Raw genomic sequence first — 24,868 nt, 5'->3', positions numbered from 1 at the left:
AATGCAACATGGTGTGCAGAAAAGACAGAGAAGAAGATGAATACTCCTCTTATGACACATCTCTCTAAGCACATCACTAGTGGATCTGATGACTATTGACTAATGATAAGTTTACATCACCTGGAAATGGAGCACTTCACAAAGCATGACAGCTTGTGTTACAGAGTTACAGGAAAAAAGTGTTCACCTATGCGTGAGGCATGATTATGGATCACTGCTTTTCTTGCTATGACCCACCCTACTCTGCCTCTGATTAGCTTAACCTGATATTCTTACCCTAACCCAAACATAGCCAACAACAGCAACCAATCACAGGGAGAGTAGGGCAGGGTTTAGCAAGAAAAGCAATGTAATCTATAATTATACATTCATGAATCCAAAGTAAATGTAGCCAGGAGCAGTCGCATATGGAGTTAAGGTAACATCTTGAGCATAGTGAGGCTTTGCCAGGGAAAGTCTAGGGGTAGGAGAAAAAAAATATTGATTCTCAGATTCACTGCCATTCTCTCCTGAAAGGTTATGTCTTGATGCAAAAAAAGTCAATAATTGAACAATTTAAAACCAAATTCTCGACATTACGATTGCCTGTAACAATTCCGCAAGACCAGGCTATACTTAAATTTCAGCTGTATAAACTGCATGGTAAAATGTAACAGACGTAAAACATGTTTGTCACTGCGTCAAGTATACATTCCTTACAGCATCCATTTGGATGGTGAAATGCAATGGAAGTAAAAGGTGCGCAAGATGTTTACATTCTAAGCAGGTTACTTCTTGAGCTTTGGTGGGGAAGGCCGAGCATAAGCAAAAATAATAAAAGTAAATTCATTGGTTTCTTTAAATTATAGATCATTACAAATACTCTATGATTTTAAAAGTGGCAAGTTGTCTAGAAAAAATCTAATCATGTATGGACATTGTTTTATAAAAAGGTATCATAACCCTTTTAAATCAGTATCAAACTAAATCGGTCGGTCCCCACTCCCCAGACATTCCCACACCTAGATGAGACCCTTTAAAGCGTAGCTTCAGTTTATAGAGGGTTGAGAGGCTAGGGTACCTGAGCCAAGTACCAAGCCACAGCTTGTCAACAGATTGTCATGGTCAGTAAAAGCTTTGACATGGAAAAGAAGAAGCCAAAGTAGCAGATGTCACATTGTTTAAGTGAACACAGGAAATAAAGACCAACAAGAGACTTCACTTGTAGCATGTTTGCACTCATCTTGAAAAGCTTTCGCCACCGCTAAACACATAAACGGCTTACATTTCGGAAGATGAATCGGCTGAACACACACAGACGCAGATTAAAACAAGTCAAGCAAGGCAGAGCTTATGACCTCCGCCTTCACTTATTCCTGCCTGACCTCGTACTGTTCCTTCCCATCCCCCAATCTCCTTCGCCCTAATCCAGCCCTACTGGGTGGCAGACAGCAGAATGGCCTGATGGTCAAACTGTGTCTGTCTGCCTTCCTGTCTGTCCATCTGCTGGGCCCCAGCAGTGGTTCAAAGGAATTAAAGTTGTCTAGAAAGTTGCCAAAAAATCTCTCCAAACTCCACTTCAACTCTCTCTTTTATTGCACTTTTTCCCATCAGTTTAATTCCTCTGTTTCACTTTCTATAAGCGTGGTCCAATTCCATTAACACCCTGTACCTCCTATCAGCTAATGCAGTACAGCTACACACCGAATCTCATCCAGCTCATTACCAGCACTCCAGTCCCACACAGGGATTCTTCTCTATGCCCCAATACCACCAACAGAGAAGGGGGGACAAGCAGCATGGTTTGACTGAATTGATTGAATTTACCAGTGTTGGCTACGACTGGAGACAATACACCAGACTTCGTGTTCTGTCATTATTTGCAACAGTGACACTTCAATTGAAACCTTTTTGTTTGTTTTAGAGATGCAGGGGCATGGATATGGGTTGGTTTGCATGTTGGGGGCAGAGTCGCAGGTCAGGGGGGGCTGAACTAATGTCCCGGTGGCCTTTATGGCTACAATGAAAAGCACAGCAGGGAAAGTGTAGCCTTGCTTGAGCTCAGCAGAGTTTATTAAAACTGCAAAAAGGGTGAGTGGCCACAGATGGTGCTGTCAATAACCATTCACCCACCCATGCAAACGCAAGCTCATGCACAAAAGACACACCAATGCCACACCCAATGCCATACCACTGGGTGGAAACACACACACAGTTATGGAGGGTAAACAGATGGTAAGTGTTTGGATGGATGTGTGATGTTGTGGAGAAGTGTTCCAGGGGGCGATTCCATTAGTCTTTCAACCTCTAAACTCCATCAACACCTCTGAGAAGCTGTTAGGATGGTGTTAGGATGGAGTATTAGCTACAACTTAACTACAGCGTGTAAAATAGCAAAAACTGCTCACTGAAGCAGCGAATTGAGACTATTTAGATTCATTGAAGGCCAGAAAATGTGCAGAAATTTTTTTGACACTGGATGCATCGGTGTGCCTAACTTTTTTAATTTAGGTGCACCCAATAATCCATAAAATATTCATTTCTTTTCACGTTATGTACATAATTGTTAACAGGAGTAAAAGGTGCAAATACATGATTTTCTTCATTTAAATCACATGCAACAAGGAACTGCAATAAATCAATTAAAAAAATTAACTACTTAATTGCAGGTGCACTGGTGCAACCAATGAAGATGTTTAATTACACTTGACACATTTTTGACCAAAATAGTCACACCCTGGAGCCCTGAGAGCCTTGTGTATTTGTATAGTCCAGCATCAAATGCAACATTTTGCCACTAATGGCAAGTGTTCCTGAGTTGCCATTCACTCTCAGGTATCCTATTTTTTTATTTTATTTCTGGATTACTTCATGTGCAGAAGAGAAGCATTTCATCTCCTGGCTCCAGCATGGTGTTAATGGGTCAAAATTTGACCAGCACAAGAGGTCAGGTTTTAGCGACAGCTGGCTTCAGATCCACTCACACTCCCAAACTCACAATTGACAGTATTTACCACTCAAGAAAGGGCAAAGGTGGCATAAGGACAGAGGCATCTGACAGCTGTTCTAATTTTCATAATCACTGAATTTCAAAGTGTACCCATTCATAAAAATGGAACCTAAGCAAAGAATATTGTAAAGCATCAGTTAGTAATCAACCATTGGTTCATCATTCTATCAGTCATGGGAAAAAAAATTATTGATAACAAGTTAAAAAGCTGTTTGAAGCTAAACATGAAATTTGAGGAGACAAATTTGGACTCATTCTGTATCGTTACTGATCATTAATATGATATCATTCAAGAGGTAATTCAACCAAAACATGAAATAATTACAAAGGCAGGTATTTGTGGTAAATGTTGAGATATTGCTTCTAAAAACATTTGATGTGAAATGGCTATTGGCTGTTGTTTGTATAAAATACTGATTGTTAAGCTACTGTGAATAAAAGAATCAAGGCCACATTTTTAGTTCTATTTTCTGTGTAAAGCACTGTGAAAGTGACTGTTTGTATTCATCACCCTGAAGAGAATATTTGCTTAAGCATTCCTATTTTTTTTATATTCTAGCATAGAACCTTTCTATATAAAGAAAAGGCACACCACGCTCTCCACATCATCACATGCTGAAATCTGGTGACAAACTAGAGACTAGTACTTCCCTAAAAAAACGCAAAAGACATATTTAAGCAAAATTTCAGTTTTTACCGCATGATCCAGATGTGACATATGTGTGACATCTGGATTGAGGAACGGACAGTGATCAACACATACTGTGCAAGTTCATCCTCTGCCACATACTAGGACAACAACAACTCCCACTATTACTAATGTAAATATGCTAATGGATTTAACCACAAGACAAATCCTATTAATTTGAAAGATTATACTACCTCGGAGCAGTTTCCTGCCTCTAATCCCCCTACATACAAACATGGGCAGACCTCTCTCTTTGAGTATGCAGAGGACCAGGGCTCTGATTTCAAACAGCAGAGAAGGCAGGTCAAAGGGGGCGGCCTTTATGATGATGTGGGAGAGGACCCCTGACAGGGGCTCAAGGGGTCCTGCCATCAGAGTCATGACCCTTGGGCCACAAACAGCAAGCCACGCTCTGACATCAGACCAACACTTTGCCCAAGAGAAGACACGGCAGTGTTGCTATACTTCACAGAATCAGAGGCCCACAGAGAATGCCAAAGTACCCACAACCTTTCCTTAGCCTATTTAAAACGACTGCTACCGATGTGCGCTGTAAAGCACAAACAAATTCCACTGTCTTAACCCAATCTTCTTAATGTTTTTGTTTTTCCAAAACAAGCTGAGTCTTGATGCAGATGCCGATGTTGGCAATTAGCAAAAATTTAATCCCCATGCTGCAGAGCTTTTTCAATAAAAGGCTAATTTCCTTGAATTGCCTAAATGACATCCATTTTCATTTCGTCTGTAGGAGGGTTAAAAAGAAAGGCTGGTGGAGGGTACTTAAGATGTGAATGTCAGCTGAATGACAAGTCAGGCCTGAGAACAGTACTGTCAGCCTTCGTAGGGAGGCTTTCAGATGGACAGTCACCATAAAAAACTACATTGAGTACATACTGACTTGAATAACAATGCCACTCAGCACACCGCTGAAAAATACTGGAGCTTAAATCTTTGCATATAAAAATGATCCTAAGGGAAAAAAAGGGAATTGTTGGTGTGAATCTGCATGACTGCTGGCTAACTGGATAACAGCAGACCACCATGTGCATGTCATTTGTTAAAATTGGGACAGAGAGCTTCAGGCTACAGATCAATGTGGTTACGTAAGATGAGGTAAAAGTTGCCACCAGATATCTGTCGAGCTTTTGTGAGAATTAAAACAATATTTTAGAGAGTGATACAGAGAGGATGCAGACCAACAAGATCAAACATTGGCTCCGGCTGTTTTCTGAGCTGCTTGTTGATCTACTTCTTGAGTAATCAATGTCTGTTCACGAGAATCTGCCTCTGGCGATCACAGCTCCACTGCAGATGTGATCCCACTCATTATCACGGCAAACTCTTAACTCATAAAACGCTTTACAGCTGCAAAATCAGGGGCTGCTCTAAAACTGAATACTTAATGTTGACCGAATGCATTTTCTTCCACTCCTAACTACTCATATCCTAATGAGCCTGGCAGCTATTATTCCTAAACAAACAGTGGGCCGCATTTGCAGGAGTCATCTGACCTACTAAAGACTCTCATTGTCATGCCTTACAACAAGCATAAACATATTAGAAGAGATGGAACAGTGTGTCTGAATATGCTGGCCGTGAAAATATGTAGCATGAAATCCCTCCATGCTTTATTACAGAGTGGAATTTATAAAAAAGAAAGAATGTGATATATTGTCAGTATCCTCTTTGCCCAAAAATAAACTGATGAACGATAAGAAATAAACTCTCAAATTAAATACTCGCAGGGCATTTGCAATGCAAAATGAACCAGTACTTTATGCAAATAGCTCGGCAGTACCTGTGATGTGGAATATATTTACAATGCATGACAGGCCTCAGTGCATTACCCTCACAAATGAATTCTGCATCTTCAACAAAACAAAACACCTTAACATCGATTTATTCCATCTCTGGTGGTCCTATTTGGCAACAGCTATTCACAGCAGCATCAAGTTGTTGTTATTACCCCGCTGGGTTCTGCATGACAAATGAGAGGCTTCGTCATCTCTTGTTCAGCATCCCCTATGACTGTGCATCATCCTCTGTTATAGGCTGAAAGCCCTTAGTCATTCTTGCAAGGAGAATAAAGGGTGCTGAGCATTCCTCGCAAATGAGGGCTTGTGCCCAACCTCATGCAATCTTTTAATTCCTCAAGCAGCAGTGGTCCCCTCTCTACTCTGCCCCCCTCTGAACCACCCCCCTAACCTCCCTTCTTTTTCTGGATTTAAGGTTGGATACAGGGAAGTGAATAGGTGGTATTTGAGCATGCTAAAGGCGCTGAGGAACAGAGCAGGCTGGCTGGGGGCCAAATCCCCATGGTTACCCTGGAGCAGCAACTGCCTCTTTCCTGTGCTGGTCTGTCTGGGAATAAACTACCTCTGCTCTGCATGCACAGAGGGGCTTGAAGGAGACAGAAGAGACCAGATAAGTTAGGGTGGTATCATTATGGTGCCTTGCACACCTTTAAATCACCCACCTAAATCAGGGCAAAAAGCAGTTTTATGCTTAAGACTGAGTGTGTGGGCCTGTGACAATAAGCCAATAGTGAGTAAGGACCCAAGCATGGGCAACCGGCTCTTCTGCGGTGCAACACACTGAGTTGTAATACAGGTGTGCTGCCTGAACTTGTGCTCCTCTTCAGGTGCATTATCATGCTCTAATGCTGTAGGAACAATGTGGTGACTACAAAGTCTCACACCAGTTCTGCATGGCGAGACAATCTCAGTCACTTGCCTGGATAGTAACAGGTTGTTGAACACTTCAACATGATAAAATAAACCAGACCAAGAACAAGTAAAACAATAACGTGGTTTAGCAGATACAAGTTGCCGACTACTTGATAGGTCACCTGCTGTGAAAGATAGTGATCTCCTCTTTGGGCAAGCAGTGAATCTGCTGAGCACTTTCATTGGCTTTCACATGCAAAACTACAAAATAAAAGCCCCTCCGGACCTCAGCTACCAATCTTTTATTTTGCTAATTAAGCTGACCCTCTTGTAATGCTTACATAAATACCATTACATTGTGCTAGGCCTGCGAGTCATTTTACTGAAATTCAAGATAAATGGAGATTTAACACCGACAGGAGGTCATATTTCACCAACTTTTTTTTCATTCACCACACCACATCACTGGCTATCATACAGGTTGTGATGAACTAACGTTAGCCTGCTCCCAAATAATCCTCCAGCGGCTCCAACAGGCACATTTCCCGGCGAAACATTCCCTCTCCCTTACCTTTCACTTGGCTCTCGTACTCCGCGATGATTTCTTTATCCTTTTTGAACCTCGGCGTAGACATTTTCCGTCTTCTCGTGTCCGAAGCTTATTGTAAACTTCTTGTAAAAACTGTTAGTCAAGAAGCGGGATCCTAAAGCAGCCGACGCATCCCACACAGGGTGAGAAAATGAACGCGAGAGAAGGAGAAGAAGAAGAAGCTCGAGATAAAATGACACTTTGAAAGGATTTCAGTCAAAAGAGGAAAAGGTTTAGCTCTTCATGGTTCCCCTTCCTCTCTGGATAAGCGGTGGATACACAGCAGAGCCAATGCGCAATCCTGCTCCCACCAATGAATCCAGTCAAGTAGCAGAGTAGTCCGCGCGGCGCAACAGCGCTGCTGCCACCACAGAAGAAGAAGGGGAAAAAAACAATCACGCAAGTTTCAGGGTCTCCTAAACAACAACAACCCGTCCGGAGGGCTTCAAAGTCCGCCCGAATCGTGAGTGTGTGCCTCTTTTTTTTTTTTTTGGTAGTGCTTTCCAGTTTGGGACCCGCGCGCACACATACACACACACACACTCACACACACATACATACACTCTTCCCCCCTGCTCGCTCTCCCTCGACGGTTTCTCCCTCCAACTCCCAGCAGGCTCAGAGGCAGACAGGGCAGGCCGACTGCAGCACACAGCAGCTGGAGCCAGGCAGGGAGAGGAGAGGGAGGGATCTACACACGCACGCACACACACACACAGCTAGCGGACACCAGTGGACCGACACTCCCAGATCTCAAGGCTTTCTTTTATTTGTCCATAGTTGTCAGCTTTTGGAAGTAAATACAACATCCAACGTCAGTAAATGCATCTGCAATTTATACGTAATGGTTTTCCCATAACCATTATAAGTGTTTTCAACTTTTCACTATAGAAGCATTCCAACTAACTTATCATAAAAACACTAAGACATGGGTTTCGCAGTTACATTCAAAAGAAAGATCCCATAGATCTTTTTCAAATATACAGGAATCCAGTGCTGTGCAAGGTGGAATACCAGGTATATATAGAGGCCCACAGCTGCTTTGGTCCCATAAAAGGTGCAGTTAAATGACACTCAGGGGCCCCACATTGCCTAGCTTCACCCATGCACTCTTATAGGCTACAGCTATTAAAGGTGTCTGTCCCTAAAAGTGATAAATAACACATATTTTTAAAGAAGCTATTTGTTGAATATTTCAAAGACTGTTAATACGTTAATTATCTGAGAAGTTTAAAGCCCCTAGAAGAAGTTAAGATACTACCACGCTTTTGCCCCATTACTTGATCTGTATTGATGTGATAAGGTCAAAAGTTTAACTTTTTCCCTACATTTTTGCCAAACTACAACAAGCCTCCCTCAGAGGTGTGATCACGACATACATTAAAAAGTAACTGGTACACAGCGCCATCTGCAGAGCAAATAAAGGCACATCCACTTAACTTCTCCAGTTTATTTTATTGCACTTTCTTACAAAATCCATGCAGCACAGCACAGAAATAAATATAACGAAGAATAGATGTTTTTCTCATTACGTTGTTTTTTTAATTATTTTTTGGGTCTTTTCATGCCTTCATTAGACAGGACAGCTTAAGAGAGAAATGACAGGAAATGGGATGAGAGGGGGGGGGGTGACATGCAGCAAGAGGCCACAGGTCTGACTCGAACCCGATGACACAGCCATCGCACATGGGGCACCGTTCCGCCAAGCGAGCCACCGGGGCGCCCTTGTTGTTATGTTTCGAAGAGAAAAGCGACTCATGCCACAGCAACAACATCCATTTTCAAGCTGCTCACAATACAAAACAGCTCTATGTTCCACTTTCAAACAAGGCCTAAATCACATTATTGTCGCATTCTACACCTACTGTTTAGGGTTTCCTAAAAATCACAATACTAAGAGCATACAAACAAAGATATAAAACACAGTTGAAATAATATGAAGGCTATAAAATGCAAAGGCAATTTATTATTTCTAAAACACCTGGACATTCCACCATTGTAAACATTAAGATGATAAATATATATCAATTAATTTTTAATGGCAGCTTTAACACTTTACTAAACATATAAACTGTTTTAAAACAACCTGCACAGGAATATTACACTGAACATAATCATGTTCACTTCACCAGTAGTGTGTCACATTTCTCCACAAACCACAAAATAAATAAAATCAATATTGAACAACTACCCCTGTTTATCTTTTAAAGTTTTGTTAATGAAGCACCACGGTCAGACGCTTTTGAAGAAAGTCTCCTCGATGACCTCTGTGAACCTCTCCTTCATCTGCTGACGGAAGCTGGCGTACCACTCCAGCAGCCTCCTCCTCCTGTCCACCCTCTGCTCCTGGCTCATCCCTCTCTCCCTCTCCAAGATGGATGGCAGTTCTTTCCAGTCACTGATGAAGATGAAGGGCGCACCTGCAGCTTTGAGCAGACGTAGCGGGGAACTGGGCCCAGCCGCACAGGTCCCAGGTGTCAGTACATCCTCCACCACGGGCACTGAACCGTAAGAGCAGGCCTCATAGATGCGGTAACACTCTGTGTTGATCCCAACCGGGCAGAGAGTGAGCTCGCTCTGGGCCAAAGCTGTCTGATAGCGTCTCAGACTATCTGATGTCTCCTGAGGGAGCCACCTGAGGCAAGGAGGACAAAAGGCTGTGATAAATATATGCTAGATATATTCCAGTACTGTTTCAATGAGACAGTTCATGTTGTAGATATCTCACCTCAACTCCATTTATAATTCAATAAATAAAAAAACAGAAATTCCTCATTTAAAATAGCCAAACACACTAAATTGAATATAAGAGCAAGGGTCCCTTCGCTGACAACATTATCAATTATGATATAACTGTGATTGCTGTACTGCCAACTGTATATACTGTACATCAGGATACAAATACCTTAACAGGAGACATCCTCGAACTGCATTACAGTATTTACAACATACAGGAGTTTAATATGGTCAAAGGGAATAAACAATGAAAGCCTTCTGTGTTAGTAGCATCACTAAAAAACTGCCTACATTTAAATACAACTAAGAATTGAGTTATTTATTCAATGATTATTGCTTAGTATTTCATGCTATTTTCATATAATTGGTTACTATACATATAGTTCAAATTTTTTTCAAGTCATCATGCAATCATTCCTCCTGTCCATAGTGGTTGTAAAGAGATCCCCTCCTAACACAATTACAATGTAAATGATGGGGAACAAAATCCAAAATCCTCATCCTGTGCAGAAATTGCATCCTTAAATTCAGATGAAGCTAATATGAGGCAGACTTCGAAAGCGAGAAAGTACTTTTTTTTTTCTTTTTAGTACAATATCTTTCTTTTTTGTGTTACTGTCCCTCCACTGAAGCTCAGCGAAGTAACACAACCTATGAAAACACAAAGGAATGTCACACATGACAGACTATAGCTTGATACTTGATTTCACTAACTTGAGCTGCTGAAGCTTGATGTTAGCTTCAGTTGAACTTTGGAATGCATTTTTGTTGGATTTTGGATTCCAGGTACCTTGGAATTGCTTTATTAGGGGATCTGTTTGTAACCACTATGAACAGGAAGAATGATACAGTGACCAGTAACTCTTTCAATGTACATATGGCGAGTAGTGTTTCAGGATAGACCTGGTTCTCAGGGGACTTGGATATCTGACAGTTTATGTAATAAGGCATTAAACTCGATTACTTATAACCATGTTAAAATATTTACTTAATAAGATAAGGGTTATACTCCTCAGCTTCTGTGATGTCTGTCAGTCATGTCAGTCCCTGAAATGTAATCTAAGTACTTCAGTTTCACCACAAGACCTTGAAAATCATTTGAAAGACCTTGATGTCTCAGCAAGTGTTTGAGAACTCCAACTCCAATTGATTAACCTTAATAAATTATCGCTGACGTTAAAATAAAAGCTATAATAGGAAGGTCAGAGTGAGAAGGTCCTGATATTAATATTCTCAATCTCAATATCTAATTTTATGTTACAAATCAAGGCATTCACTAAAACAAAATATGAACGTTTCACTTCCTATATATAAGAGCTTGGCAACCACTTATTAACTTACTTCTCCCTGGCGGCGGTGATGCATTCCTTATCCAGGCCAGATTGTTTCAGCACCTGCATGAGAGTTTCTCTGGAGGAATTTTTGTAAACAGTTCCTAGGAAATTGCAGAGGTATGGTCTGTTGGAGGTGATTAGTTGAGCATTAGGCCTGATCATAGGAAACTGCCTGTATCTGCACAGAGACAGGCAAAACAGAACAACATGTTAGACAGTGTTATTCAAAAACAACCTGCTAACAGTTCAATGTACTGCTACTGAGCACTAATGATGCACACAAACACACACACACACACACACACACACACACACGTAGGACTACTAAGAAAAGACATACGTGGCAACACCGAGAGGCCATTGGAAGACATCCTTGTCGTTGACCCACGGGCTGTCGTACACCAGAAACATCAGATCCACAAAGCCACCGTTTCTCTTCAAGTATGGGCTGATCCAGTTGTTGTTGCAATGCTCATTGCCCAGCAGGACCACTGCCACGTGTGACACTGTGTGGGACTGCACCATAGCTTGAACATGTTCCAGCCACCGTGTGGAGTAAGACACCTTCTGCTGCTCCCGGCCGTTCAGAACCAGAATCAGACTGTTCATGTCCTGAGGGACATGACCCTGGACCACAGCTGGACCTGTATAGAAACTAAAGATAGAGAGGCAAGAAGAGGGGCTATTATACGGTGTGGTGTACTTCATCGACTCCAAAAACTCAACTATAAGGTTGGATTTGGCAGTTTTTAAAAGCTCCCTCTTTGAATTGTTACCTGAAATCAATCTTTCCTGACTGCAGCTCTCCCTCTCTCCATTGTGCGACCTTGTCAGTCGGATTAAGGGGTCCCTCTAAAATATGTTCCCAAAGGTAAAGTCCTGAGGAGAAAAGAGTGGTTCAATGCAATTTGCAACGGGAGTTAAAATGTCAACATGTGCAGTGCCATTATGTTGTACTACTGCCAGGCTTTTACAGCTGAGCATACACCACTTAAATATAGTTTTTGTCTTCATCCATGAATGTGCGCACTCGATGTAATATAGGCTATACGTATATACCGTACTTTCATTGATGACTCAGGAAATATGGAAGTATGTAAAAAATTATCTAGACAGCAATGGGAAAGGAAACAAAATCTAAAGCTTAGCATAACTGTAATTTTTTTACTACGAAATGTTCACATTTGAAGCCTTATTTATTATTCATTATAATAAATAGAATGATGTAATTTTTTCAAAGGGACCATTCCAGTTGTATTCCCCTGTCTAAGAAAGGGAACACTTATATCAAATAAGAATGTACTATGAGTTAACCCATCAAAACAAATTTGAGATACTATTTCATATTTGGTGTTTGGTGTTGTTTCTAATATTTGCTCTTTAAAATCTGGTGGATTTTATTTGATTTACATTCTGTAATACACCAAGATAAATAATCTATGACTAAGTCTACTTTATTTATGGAAAATAAAACTTGATTCTAGACATTAACACCCACTAATTAACAATTCATAAACTTGTATTGGTGTAGAAAGTGTAATGTAATTTATTTAATACATTTCCTTAATATATTTAATTGTGAACTTAATGCATTTCAATTGTTACTGTATATTATTTTTAATGTATATTAATTTTCACCACGCACATCCATCAAATCATCTAATCTCTGTGAGGTTAAATGATGCATGCCTACATCAGGTTTGTAGTTAATTACGAAGCTTTTACATACTGTTCAGTTGTATTCATAATTTTCACACTCGGACTGTACTGTCCGTTTCTAATGTTGTATTGTTTCTGTATTTGCTGCACCTCAGTTTCAGTGAGGAACATTCTTTTCAATTGTATAAATCTATCAGAAATTATATTATATTATATTTTAATCATCTGAACTCATAAAAATGTTATTACTACACTAAACTGATACTTTGGCCATGTGCCAAAGTATCAATCAAGTCATCAATCAGAAGACTTGAAACAGCATTTTCTAATTCGATCTTATTCAACATATTAAGCCCCTTATGAGAAAACATTTTTCTGTACTTGTCATAGCACACAGAAATATATTGTCACTTTGAGGTCACACTATTGTCCTTTTATACCAAAATCACAACAACGACCTTCTCTTTAGGCTGTGACAAATTAATGACAGCTTGTAATATCATGACTTACCTATGGCAGCTTTACCCCAGATTTGCACCTTGTATCTTTTGGGTTTGTTCTTGTCAATTCGAGACAGGTGCTGTTTGAAAGCCTCTCTCTTTTTGTTCAGAGCAGAGTTGTACTCCACTTGCTCATCCTCCCACGGATTCCAATCATCGGCTAGAAATGGAGCAGCACCGCCATCTCTCACACCACCTGCAAACACATCACACCATTCCCATTCAGTTTACGGGCAGGGGTTTCCTTAACATTAAAAAAAAAAGTCCTTAACTGTAAATTTATGGAAATTTTAGGCAGCTTATTTGCAATACAGGTTTTACAACGGTGGTGTTAAACGTAAAATTACCCGAGGGTGCTCCGGTCTCTTTCTTCACTACCCTGTGAACACGGGATATTACTTTGGTGCTGAAGAAAACATTGTATGCAGCGTAGAGTGAAAATGCCACATACGCAAAAATAATTAAAAGAAATAGCTTTCTTTTTGGTATTTTCATTTTTCTTTCCTTTTTTCTCTCAGGTTACCATTGTGCAGCTCGTCTCCAGATTTTATGGGAGGACCCTTGTTTACATCACGAGGACCCCTGAATACTGCCCACTTTGAGAAACGCCTGTACCAAATTCGCCTTTATTTTAAAAGTATGTCTGGTTTCCACCATTGTTGATTTAAAAAATACCATACCGACACAGAATATATCAACTGTAATTTTGGTATGAACTGACAACAATAAAGCTGAATAATAACGTGATTTGTTAGAAAAAATGACAGGGACACTTCGGTCAGACCAACGCGGAACGTTGTGCAGGTGGATTGTGTTTCTGGTAAGGCAGACCAGAGAAGAGCACGGAAGATTTAGTATACGCAAGGTCGTACCCGTTTCTCCAGGTGGAGTGGTTTTTTATTTTGGGCAAAAATGATGTCCATGGCCGCTCGTCCCGGGGTTCTATCCCCGTACTTGCAGGCAACAAAACACGCAGTTAAAAGCCTGCTGTGCCCTGGAGCTAAGGAGTTGGTGCCTGCTGCTGGTAAGGGCGAGGACGGACGTGTGGCTAGTAACATTAGCCAGAGTTGGTATTGCACTGCGTAATGTAACGATAAACAGTACATAGTATAGTGTAGTATAGTGGCAGTTGACTGATAATGTAACATTTCCATATAAGACAACGTGTACATTTTAGTTTTCTTCATTTTTACTGTTCTTATCTACAAACTGACAGTACTGTTATCAACTTGATGAGGCTAGCAGGACGTAGCCGAGGTGTTGTAACTGAAATCTGACCCGAGAGAGGGCCATCAATGGATAAAAGAAAAACAACTCAGATCTAAACACTATATCGCACCAGTTTTTGCTTTGACATCGATCTTAATGTAAGACCTTTTATAAATATGTTTTTATATAACATACATAACATCTGGCTTACCAAACCACGGTCAAACAGGTTTGCGTTGGCGTGCCAGTACAAGTGAGGCCAGCTGAGGTCAAAGACTATGATGTACTATAGTTAAAGTGCGGAAGAAATTACTGTAAGAAAGTCTAATCATTCTTCAACTCAAGATTATTTAATCGTCAGTCATTTTGATAATCTAGTTATTGTGTAATTTTCTAAAAGCTGAAGAAAAGCAGATTGAGCTCTAATGCTAATATTTTTTGGTAGCATAACAGCTGACAGTATCAAGATTAGTGGATCTAAAGCTGATGTGATGTGTTTGTATTATGTGTGCAAAACTTTGATTTTGACTGCTATGATGTTTTTAAAAATGGCTTCTCTGGTATAAGTAGTCAATTATAATCAATATTTACACGTACAGTATACAAATTAGTATTGATTTCAATCCAAAATTTGAATTTCTAAAATTTCTTTACCATGCATTTAGTGAAATCCTCTTATTTCCAAGGTCACATAAATGCACCACAAATCATTTCATCTGTATTTTTTAAACATTATTAGAGATCTATGATTAATTAAGCCTTGAAAAGGACAAATGTCTCCAGTGTGATTATGTTGAAAATTCAAAAATGAAATCCAATAATTTGAAGGAGAAATGTGGTAATTAAATGTTATAAATCCTGACATTGAAAGAATGACAGAATAGAATTAGTTAAATGTTTCTGTAAGATACTGTGTAGTTCACAATCTATTTTTATTTTCCCGTCTGCTGCGTTTGTCTCTAAACACTTCTTCTTTTGTCTCATTTCAAGCTCCTGCCACAGTCCGCCTCGCCCACACAGACATCAAGATCCCTGACTTCACAGACTACCGTCGCCCTGAGGTTGTCGACCCCAACAAGTCCTCCCAGGACAGCAGTGAGGGAAGAAGAGTTTTCTCTTACCTCATCACAGGAGCCACCACTGTTGTCGGTGTCTATGCTGCCAAGACAGTGGTCTATCAGTTCGTCTCCTCGATGAGTGCCTCAGCAGACGTCCTGGCCTTATCCAAGATCGAGATCAAGCTCGGTGACATCCCCGAAGGCAAAAACATGACCTTCAAATGGAGAGGAAAGCCCCTGTTTGTCCGTCACCGCACAGAGAAAGAAATCTCAGCAGAGGAAGCTGTGGATATCGGGGAGCTGCGTGACCCCCAGCATGACAAGGATAGAGTGGTTAACCCGCGCTGGGTCATCGTCCTTGGTGTGTGCACCCATCTGGGTTGTGTGCCCATTGCCAACGCCGGAGACTACGGAGGCTACTACTGTCCTTGCCACGGCTCCCACTACGATGCTTCAGGGAGAATAAGAAAGGGCCCTGCTCCTCTTAACCTGGAGGTTCCCTACTATGAATTTCCTGATGATGACACGGTTGTGGTGGGATAAATACTGGAGCTCTGTCTCAGTTCCTCTCTGTAAAATGTAAATTTAGATGGCTTTATTTGAGAGTTGGGAGTGGTTTGAAATGTTATAATTTCCTAATAAAGATATTTCCAACTCTATGATTGAGTTATTTTGTTGTTGATTCATTTCCATTTTTCCAAAATATTGTATTTATCTCAAACAGATTTTATTCAAACTACTTTAAGCATTTAGTATTTAGCAAATAACATCATGTAACACACAAAGTTTCCATGTTACAGTGTCTTACACAAAAATAAAGAGAAAATAGAACTTTTGTCACACAAACGTTGAGGCAAGAAGATGCTAAAAACAGGAGAATGCTTTATGTAACGCAGAGACAAAAATGCAGAACCAATCTAAAACCACAACAGGCGAGTGAAACAACATTTTTTTTTTTTTTTTTTTTTTAAAAAGCTTCAGTGCAAACAATATCACGTTTCGCCAGCCTGAGTTCTGCTGTGTGGGGGTTTTTTTTCACAGCATTTGTTTATCAATTAAGGCATGATAAATATGTGAAATTTAAAAAAAGAAATGTTGTCGTGTAGACACGTTTCCACCTCTAATAGAAAAACTTCCACAGGGATTTTTATTCAACACACAAAATATAGTTGTTAATCATTAATGGTTCAAGAACACCTTGAGTGTTTATCCAATGTCAGCCGTGTTGTGGTATCTTGAGGGGGTGTTGGGCTACATTCAGGCCCATACGGGGCTATTAAAGATGCAGTTGGGGTCAAAGCCTTAAGTCATACACAAAACAAGCTAACATATTGGTAAAACATCTCTTAGTTCCATTTTTAAGACTGGCCAGATAGGATAGCTTTCTGTTTTTCTATCCTTTTTTTCATGGGCTGGATGGAGCCTTTCTCATGGTTACATAAAGTTCAGTTGTTGCAAAGCTCATTAACACATGAATTACAAGAAACCATGAAGTCTTTTTTCCTTTTAATAGGTTTATGTCAGAAAAGATGACAATTTTAAACCAGTAATGGCAGTAGCAAGTAGTGTCTCAGAGACAGCAAGTAAGATTAAGCATTTGTGTTCTGTATTTCACATTTTTAATCCAGAGGAATAAAGTGTGCCATGTAAAACTCTATAAACTAGTGAAACACAAACTTATTTTTATTGATGCAATAATTTAAAGCCACAAAGAGCTTGATTTGAATCAGTGATGGCAATACAATATACTGTACACAGATGCTGGTAAACTCTCTACTCTTTAACTTCATAATTTACTGTGTACATAGTACCTGAACTGTTCGTTCAAGCCTCAATTCAGAATAACTTTGAAAGTCAGACATGATTATCAGTGCCATCACAGGCTTAATGAATGAATTACTCCTTCAAGTGCACTTCCAATAATAAATTAATCAAGTTATAGAGCTGTTTTCATTCATAGTAATGCTTTGAGCTCATATTGACCAGTGTAACCTGTTACCAGGACTGTGATGGTGTCTGAGTCATTTCACAATATATGAGGAGTCCCTTCAGCTTCACTAAAACAGCTCACATTCTTCTCAAAGACCCCATCCTCATGAGCACACGGGCCCCTGTGTCAGCTTATTCAGTCAGTTTCTCCACCAACACTAGTCCACATAGTGCACCTCTCCCTGGAGCTCCTTAGTGATGTACCCAAGCAGGGCACCTGTGAGCTGCTGCTTCAGTGTGGCATTGCCCATTACTAGAGCGGTGAGCTGAGCCAAATCAGTCCACTGGATGTCTCCCATGATGGCAACAAGATCATTGTAAAGCTTCTGCTGCTGCTGGGGAGTGAGCTCCATTATGATCTGAGGCAGCGGTTTGAATTGTCCACTCGTCAGCCAGCAGCCCAGAAGGCCTCCTACAGCACCACCTACAGGGGAGGAGGGTTTAAGCAACAGTATTGATTGGTCCTACAGAGTAATATATATTTGCAATAAAGCATGTGATTCTGTACATACTGTACATTATAGTTTGAGGTGAAGTAGAGAAAAAAGAGTTGAGGTATGTCATTTTTGAACTTACCGACTGCAATACCAAGAGGACCCCCAACCAGCCCTCCAGCGAAGGCCAGGCCCCCGGCTGCTGCTGCTCCCTTCCCTGAGCCTTTCACTGTGGTCTGGATTTGCTGATTGGCAGATAACTCACAACACAGCTTCATGACATCATCAATTCGATTACACATACTGTGGATCACATTTATGGTTTAAGGACACTTGGCAGAAATTGTAACTAAAAGCTACATAACAATCTGAGAGTAACCATAGGTGAAGACATCAGGGAAACTCTGTCAGATAAAATAGTTTGAGTACAAGTACTAGTTGTTAGCTGTTCACAAATCAACAAGTTACAACAATCACATAAGATGGAGGACTGAACAAAGTCCTACTGAGCCCCTTAAGTCCCTGAAGGTGACATTTGTATCTTGTGCTATAAAGATAACAACATGCTATCATTAAGAGGGCTTGTTGCTCAAATTCCCTCCCTTTAACTCAGTGGAAATATACTAAAGTATCTGCTACTATTGTTTATTAGTCTACAATGGACACAAATTATATTAAAGAATCAATCTCAGGTCTTTTATAGCTACTGAACAGTCTTCAAACCAACAAGTTATCATCTTATGTATGTTATAACAAGGAATCAATAATCATTTCTGCGCACAAGATCAAAAATATCGTTTGAGGACTTCAGATTCTTCATGTGGTCCTGCATGTATTTAATATTGTGGCACACAGTCGTCCTCTATGACATTTATCTACAGATATTAATAGTGCAATAGATATGATTGCATCAGAAAGCATCATAACACATAAGCTAACGTTACACAGCGTTATCATTGGTGTTATCTAGCTGCCGCCCATTTCTACCACATATTACCCGTTCAAAACGAGGCAGAGCCCGCTGTTAAACGTCAGTAACATACCTGTCTGGGTCATGAAATCCTCATAAATAGTCTTCGTGGGATTGTAATCGTTATTATGATGTCGACTGTTCGCTGCTTCAGCCGGTTGCTGCTGATTTCTGAGCTTGTATGACTCTGACCGCAATGCCTCATGGTAGCGAAACAAAATGCTGCGTTCAGGGACATTCGGCCAATCCCCGATTTCCTTGCTTGCTGTTCTAAACAGCAACCAATAGGTATTAAACACAGCCAACATAGTTTTAGGATAGTGCAATCATTTATAGGTCATGAGACAGGTAGTCATGTAAAATGGTCGTCACATGATTTCATGTTTTTTTAACCGTTTTTGACACGAAGTATAATAATATTTATGTATGGTTTGTGCTTATGTAGGCTATATATTTGCAGTGTAGGCTATGTCATGTATAATGTGTACACAGATATACCTAATAAAATATTTTATCGTTAGTATTTTAGTTGTATCTTTTCAGTTTTCTGTTATTTCCAGTTTCCTTTTAGCTTTAAGCTCATCTCTGGAATAGGGCCGGAAAAATGAATCACAAAATAATCGAAATTGCAATATGACTAAGTGCAATATCCAAATTGCACGATTTGTTAGTTTATCAAGGTAAAACGTGTCACAGAATGGTGGTTTTAATGACATTTTGTTGTGCTGCAGAGATGCTCTGGCCTACGAAGCTTGTTCTCCAGATGTAATAAAACATGTTTGTTTGGCAGAGACCGGTAGAAATGCCACATCATCATGATTTTACTACTTTTTCCATGATGATGAAAATTGTGATGTGAGATTGTGATATCACTTTTTGACCATATGGTGCAGCCCTACTCTGGAAGGCCTAAAGTGCATTTCACTTCAAATTGTACTGTATGCTCTGTGTATGTGACAAATAAAGAACCTTGAACCTTGAAGTACAGGATAAGGATAACATTGTTCTTCTAGTAGAACAGCAACAAATGAAATCTACTTTATCTGTTAATGAATTGATTTTTATGTGAAGTGTGTTTTCTCGGGAGATTTCTTTTTGCTGATGAGCTTACCAACTTGGCTACTATACTTAAAGTGTTTGTTTTCAGGAAGTAAATTAAGAATTTTTGATACATTCTTGAATATATGTTAAAATGATCAAATTAAGGACAACTCTGTTAATTAAAAGCTTTATGAATAAACAGCTTTATGATCATTTTTAGAAATAGCTTATTTACGTTCACTCAAAATTGTGTTGTTTCTGTAAACACATTGTTGGGTTGATTATGCTGGCTCAGTTTACAAAAATAAATTCACACAGTTGCGTCACACACAGGTATTATCCCGACAGTTTCAGGGTAGCACTTCAACTGTGATAGGGGCTTAACTCAAGTAGGCTACATGCAATTTAGAGGTACTTGTACTTTATTTCAGTATTTCTATTACAATATTTCCCTCATATGCAATTGAATAGAAGAAAAAAGTGGCATGAAAACAAAAGACTTAAGAAAAGTACAGCTACCTCAAATTGGTACTTGAGTAAATGTTGCTACTTACTGTAGTTACAGTCCGTCACTGCTTATGTTGATGATGATGATGAATTTAATTGAAAAAATGTTTAATCAAAATCAAAATAAATGTGTTTTTCTCCACCAGAATTATATTGGCTTTGAAAGCAGTCATGTTGGAACATAATATTTTCTATTATAGATATTTATATAAAATATAGTTAAATAATGAAAAGGTAAAAAAATGAGCTGACAATTTCAGACATTTTATGGTGGCTGATCATGTTCCTGCTCCCCAGAGGGTGAACTATTTAATGACCACATGATGTTTACTGTAGCGCCCCATCAGTACTGAAGAACTGATTAATATAATCAGGACAAAAGTGTTTTAATATTGGTGGCCTTAAAAATACATATGATTTTTATCATAATACAACTCCAGACTGGAGTCTTTATTTTCTGTGGATATAACCACACAGAAGAGACTCCTCCAAATGGATGATGCCATTGCTGTGTCAGTGATAGATTTCTCCCACGTTCAGGAGTAGCTCGTCAGTCTTTGAGTGTCATCACATTGTACTTTATGTCACAGGTATTTGGAAATTTTGGAGTTCTGAATTGTCTGAAATGTGCAATAAGCAGGGCTCGTCCGGGATTTGAACCCGGGACCTCTCGCACCCTAAGCGAGAATCATACCCCTAGACCAACGAGCCTTCTGTCTATAGGAAAACAGAGGGCTTAGATTTCGTCCCCTGTACTTTCCAACTCTGTAGCAAGGTTCCAAACTAGTGATGTGGCAGCTTGAAGACCCATATCTTCTCTGGCCAAAGAGCGCCCTCTGCTGTACAATATTTTTATAACCCATTCAGCACTTTTCCTCTTAAATCTTCACAGCATTCTCCAGTACAGCTGTGCCTCATCTTTGGAGATGTGACATTAGACTTTTCAACGTTCCCACATATGAATGACAAGTCTACAGAATAAAGTTTAATACATTCCTCAGTGTTGGTATTTCTTTCTGGGTATCTGTATTAAAACTGAGTATTACAAGGGGCCATATTCAGTCATTACTCTGACCTTAAAATCTGGATAAAAATCAGGAGCTCCCACAATCCCTTTTTAACAAGCATGCCTGACTGTGGTAATTATTAGGTTATGTTGAACCGCTGGTGCCAGTAGCAGTGTGCAGGCTGCAGCAGTTGTTTGTCCTTCTCTGTCTGCTGCAGCTACATGTTTTTGCGTGTACAGTAATAATCAGTCTAATCTAGTCTATAACTGTCCAGATGCACTCTGGACATTTTTGGAGAAGCCTCCAACAGCTGCTGGAGAAGGACCTTCTAATGTGCCATCTACACCACTCACTGAAGCATGTAAGTTCAGAAAAGGATTTGTGGTCTCTGCTATATTATTATTATTATTTTATTGTTGTTGTTATTTGTATTATGACTGAATGTTACAGTTAAACCTTGTTACTAATTAAATGCAGGTCTTAGTCAAATTAAATAAAGCTTATTTGTACAGTTTCGACTTTATATGAAGTAGAATGACACAACAGACTCACTGCAGTGGTGTAACAGTATGGATGTAATGTATGTTTAAATACAGCTGCAGGCCGGGCAACAAGCAGCAGCACCACCACCACATCCAGCACGCCACCTACCTCCAGTGAAACGCAGCCTGAAGCAGGTGAGTTCTGTTAATGTGGGCATTGTCTATTATTGTTTTATTGTTTTATTCAGTGTTTTTGTTTGAGAAGTAATTTAACTGTCGATGATGTTTCCGATGGCTGTTGTCCATATATTGTGGTGGCGGGCTTCCAAATCCTAATCTCGCCTAGGACACCAAAATGGCTAGAGCCGGCCCTGTGTGGCTGGATCACAGTTACAGTACAAGAATTACAAGCTGCTAACATCCCAAAAACATGACAACTTGAGGGCTCTCGACATTAGTGTGCCCTTTTTAAAAATAAATAGAGAATGAATACATTCCTAAGCTCTGTTCCATTGAAGTTAAGGAACGACCCACAGTACTGACATGCCGTTACAATAGGACAAAAGAGAGGAAATTAAATTACTTTACACTGAATATGGAATTGTTGTGAGAGTGTGTGATCACGTTGATGTTTGAAAGCAGGTCGTGTACTGTGTTTTTTTTCTCTATGATGGACACATATAAAAGTACTGATTAGTTCAGCTTCAAATACTAAACCTGAAACCAACACTGAGGAAATACTGAATACTAATGATATTACTGAGCCTAACGAAAGTCATCAGGCAGTTTTCTAAAATTCAACCTATTGGCAGCAGCTCAGGGTGTAGAATATAGAATATAAAGTATAGTTGGATGAATAATCTCTGGATTACAAAATAATTAATATTATATGCAGAAAGATAACCTTGAAGTATTAAATTAGTGATACTATATAGCTAAACAGGTTTAGCATACTGTATTTGTCTCCGTTGAAATGAAATAAAACAAAAATAATTTATTACACATCGATGCAAATGAGCCTATGCAGCAAGCTGAAAAAGCTACATTTTATACATAACATGCAATAATGATGAATACATGTCAAAAATGCACTGCAGCTCATTTGAAAATACAAAAAGTCATATAATATGCAGTATGAAGAACTAAATCAGACCTGCTCTTGTGGCACAGCAGTTTGTAGGTCATGAGTCTTGTGTTGTGCTGCAAAGCAGAGCTGGTTTACGTTAAAACTCTTTAAAACTGAATAGTTACCCCAACATTTACTTGAATCTAAAGACACTGGTCAGAAAAAGAAAAATAACTTTAGTCTGCTTGAAGCAGACTGCTAGAAGCGGTATCACGGTGGATTAAGTCACTTTTTTCATCGAAACATCCCAACAATTACTAAAACATCACGCTGATTTAATAACTTCAACAAATACACAACAGAGTGCCATTAATTCATTACACTGTTGAAATAATATTGAATGATTACATTTACATAAGTAAACTAATATATGATCAAAAGATAAGAAAGACATTTTACACATACACAGTCTTAATCATTTGGAAACATTAAGTTGTCGAGCTTGTTTCTCTTAGTTTATGACAACAGTCAACATATTTTGCAGCAAATACTGCAAACTGACTTTTCTCCCCATGGAGAGAAAAAGGGAAATGTGACTTGTTCGGTTTATAAATATGCATTCAGTGTATACTACACAATCCATTTATATTTCTCTCTCAAACATGTTGTAATCTTGTAGAACTCTTAATTTGTAGGGATGTAGAGTCTACTAGTCTCAATCATGTTGAGACGACTCAAAGAAGTTCTGTCACAGTTCAGCTCTGCCTCACCACTCTGCACCTGCCTGCTTCAATCTGCCAATCAGACACACCCCTCTCATCAAGCCAACTCCACTCACCTGTGCTCTCTGCTCTGCTCTGGCTGCATTTAAGCTCCAGCTCCACTCTCACTCATTGCCAGATTGTTCTAGATGCTTGCACCAGACTCTCCAGCGATTTTCTGCCTGATCTCCCGGTTCCGACCCTGCTTGCCTCTGACTATCCTGCCTGACCGATCTCCTGGATATTACCTCAGCCTTCTGTCTTCGACCACGAGTTTCGCCTATCCCCTCTTGGTTACACACCTGCTCGGCTCTGCGGCTACACAGCCCACCACTGGACCTGTCTGCCTGCTAGGTAATCCACCTGTTGCCGGCTTTGCCTTCAGTCAGCAACACCAGACTCACTCCTTCACTGATCTCGCAGATCACTGTGAGCAAAGACTTTTCTCCTCATCACTGTATATACTGTTTAAGACTCCGGTGATAAATAAAAGTCATTACCGACTGATATCCTGTCTGCCTGTGCTGCTTTTGGGTCCTCACCATACCCGTGACAAGTTCTGTTTGAAAGCCCCACCTCCTGAAAACAGGCCCTTCACAGACGATGCCATTTTCTCTCTTGTGTCAGAGGATTTGGTGTGGACCTCCAGGACTTTCTACACAGTGAAGGTAATCAACACTTATCAAATCAGTAAAAGTTAGAGATGGTCTATTAATATGCATTATTCTTACGAAGTCATCACCCAGTTTATCTGCCAGTAAGCAACTCGAGCCAGTTAATGTTAATGCAAGTGTTAGCTAGCTACTAGTCAAGCTAACATTAGCCCTTCATTTAAAAACTTAGCTGTAACGTGTGTTTCCTTAAATGTGTGTAAAAGACGTGCTGTTGGACTTTATGTAACAGTCTCACACTACTTGTTTTCTCTTCTTTTGATTTATGACTGCATTTTAAGGCAGCTGATAATTACTTATAGCTATTTTTGACCTAGACCTATAATAAAATTAATGATCGAACCAAACTTCATGAATGTGTTTCGTGACAAAGTAGTTTGTGTTCCTCTCATTCCATCACAGAAAAATGAGAGTTGTAGAAATCATTGGACTGCCATCATATACATGTTCTATTTCTACAATAGTATACAAGAACATATACTGCATAATACATACACATAATATTGTATTAT

General features: G+C 39.7%; 4 protein-coding genes and 1 non-coding gene across 10 annotated transcripts in view; 1 reads left to right on the top strand and 4 right to left on the bottom strand.

Moving 5' to 3' along the window:
* srgap1a (SLIT-ROBO Rho GTPase activating protein 1a) overlaps positions 1-7,522 on the bottom strand; it is an 87,471-nt gene extending 79,949 nt beyond the window's left edge. For all 6 annotated transcript variants that reach the window (XM_073471383.1, XM_073471384.1, XM_073471386.1 and 3 more), the window contains exon 1: positions 6,915-7,522. In XM_073471383.1, the coding sequence (XP_073327484.1) occupies positions 6,915-6,978 (64 nt within the window). In that variant the 5' untranslated portion in view covers positions 6,979-7,522. The remainder of the gene's footprint in view (positions 1-6,914) is intronic.
* Positions 7,523-8,367: 845 nt separating this feature from the next.
* rxylt1 (ribitol xylosyltransferase 1) lies at positions 8,368-13,660 on the bottom strand. Its single transcript, XM_073471390.1, has 6 exons — positions 13,509-13,660; positions 13,172-13,357; positions 11,779-11,881; positions 11,343-11,657; positions 11,010-11,180; positions 8,368-9,567 (listed from the first exon to the last, which is right to left on the bottom strand). The coding sequence occupies exons 1-6, from the start codon at positions 13,654-13,656 to the stop codon at positions 9,165-9,167; spliced, it is 1,326 nt and encodes a 441-aa protein (XP_073327491.1). The 5' UTR covers positions 13,657-13,660; the 3' UTR covers positions 8,368-9,164.
* Positions 13,661-14,011: 351 nt separating this feature from the next.
* On the top strand, positions 14,012-16,087 carry LOC141001028 (cytochrome b-c1 complex subunit Rieske, mitochondrial-like). The gene is made up of 2 exons (XM_073471953.1): positions 14,012-14,185; positions 15,361-16,087. Exons 1-2 carry the CDS (start codon positions 14,074-14,076, stop codon positions 15,969-15,971), a joined length of 723 nt encoding a protein of 240 aa, XP_073328054.1. The 5' UTR covers positions 14,012-14,073; the 3' UTR covers positions 15,972-16,087.
* An 830-nt stretch (positions 16,088-16,917) lies between these two features.
* On the bottom strand, positions 16,918-19,010 carry LOC141001210 (protein C19orf12 homolog). The gene is made up of 3 exons (XM_073472215.1): positions 18,895-19,010; positions 17,994-18,154; positions 16,918-17,841 (listed from the first exon to the last, which is right to left on the bottom strand). The coding sequence occupies exons 2-3, from the start codon at positions 18,151-18,153 to the stop codon at positions 17,576-17,578; spliced, it is 426 nt and encodes a 141-aa protein (XP_073328316.1). The 5' UTR covers position 18,154; positions 18,895-19,010; the 3' UTR covers positions 16,918-17,575.
* Positions 19,011-21,008: 1,998 nt separating this feature from the next.
* On the bottom strand, positions 21,009-21,080 carry trnap-agg (transfer RNA proline (anticodon AGG)). Its single transcript has one exon. It is a non-coding gene; the product is annotated as a tRNA-Pro (tRNA).
* Positions 21,081-24,868: the final 3,788 nt, after the last annotated feature.

This window comes from Pagrus major, chromosome 8 (assembly GCF_040436345.1).
Source record: "Pagrus major chromosome 8, Pma_NU_1.0".
NCBI classification, from domain to species: domain Eukaryota; kingdom Metazoa; phylum Chordata; class Actinopteri; order Spariformes; family Sparidae; genus Pagrus; species Pagrus major.
Note: the sequence above shows the minus strand (reverse complement) of the source record. Positions and strands in the feature narration are given on the sequence as shown.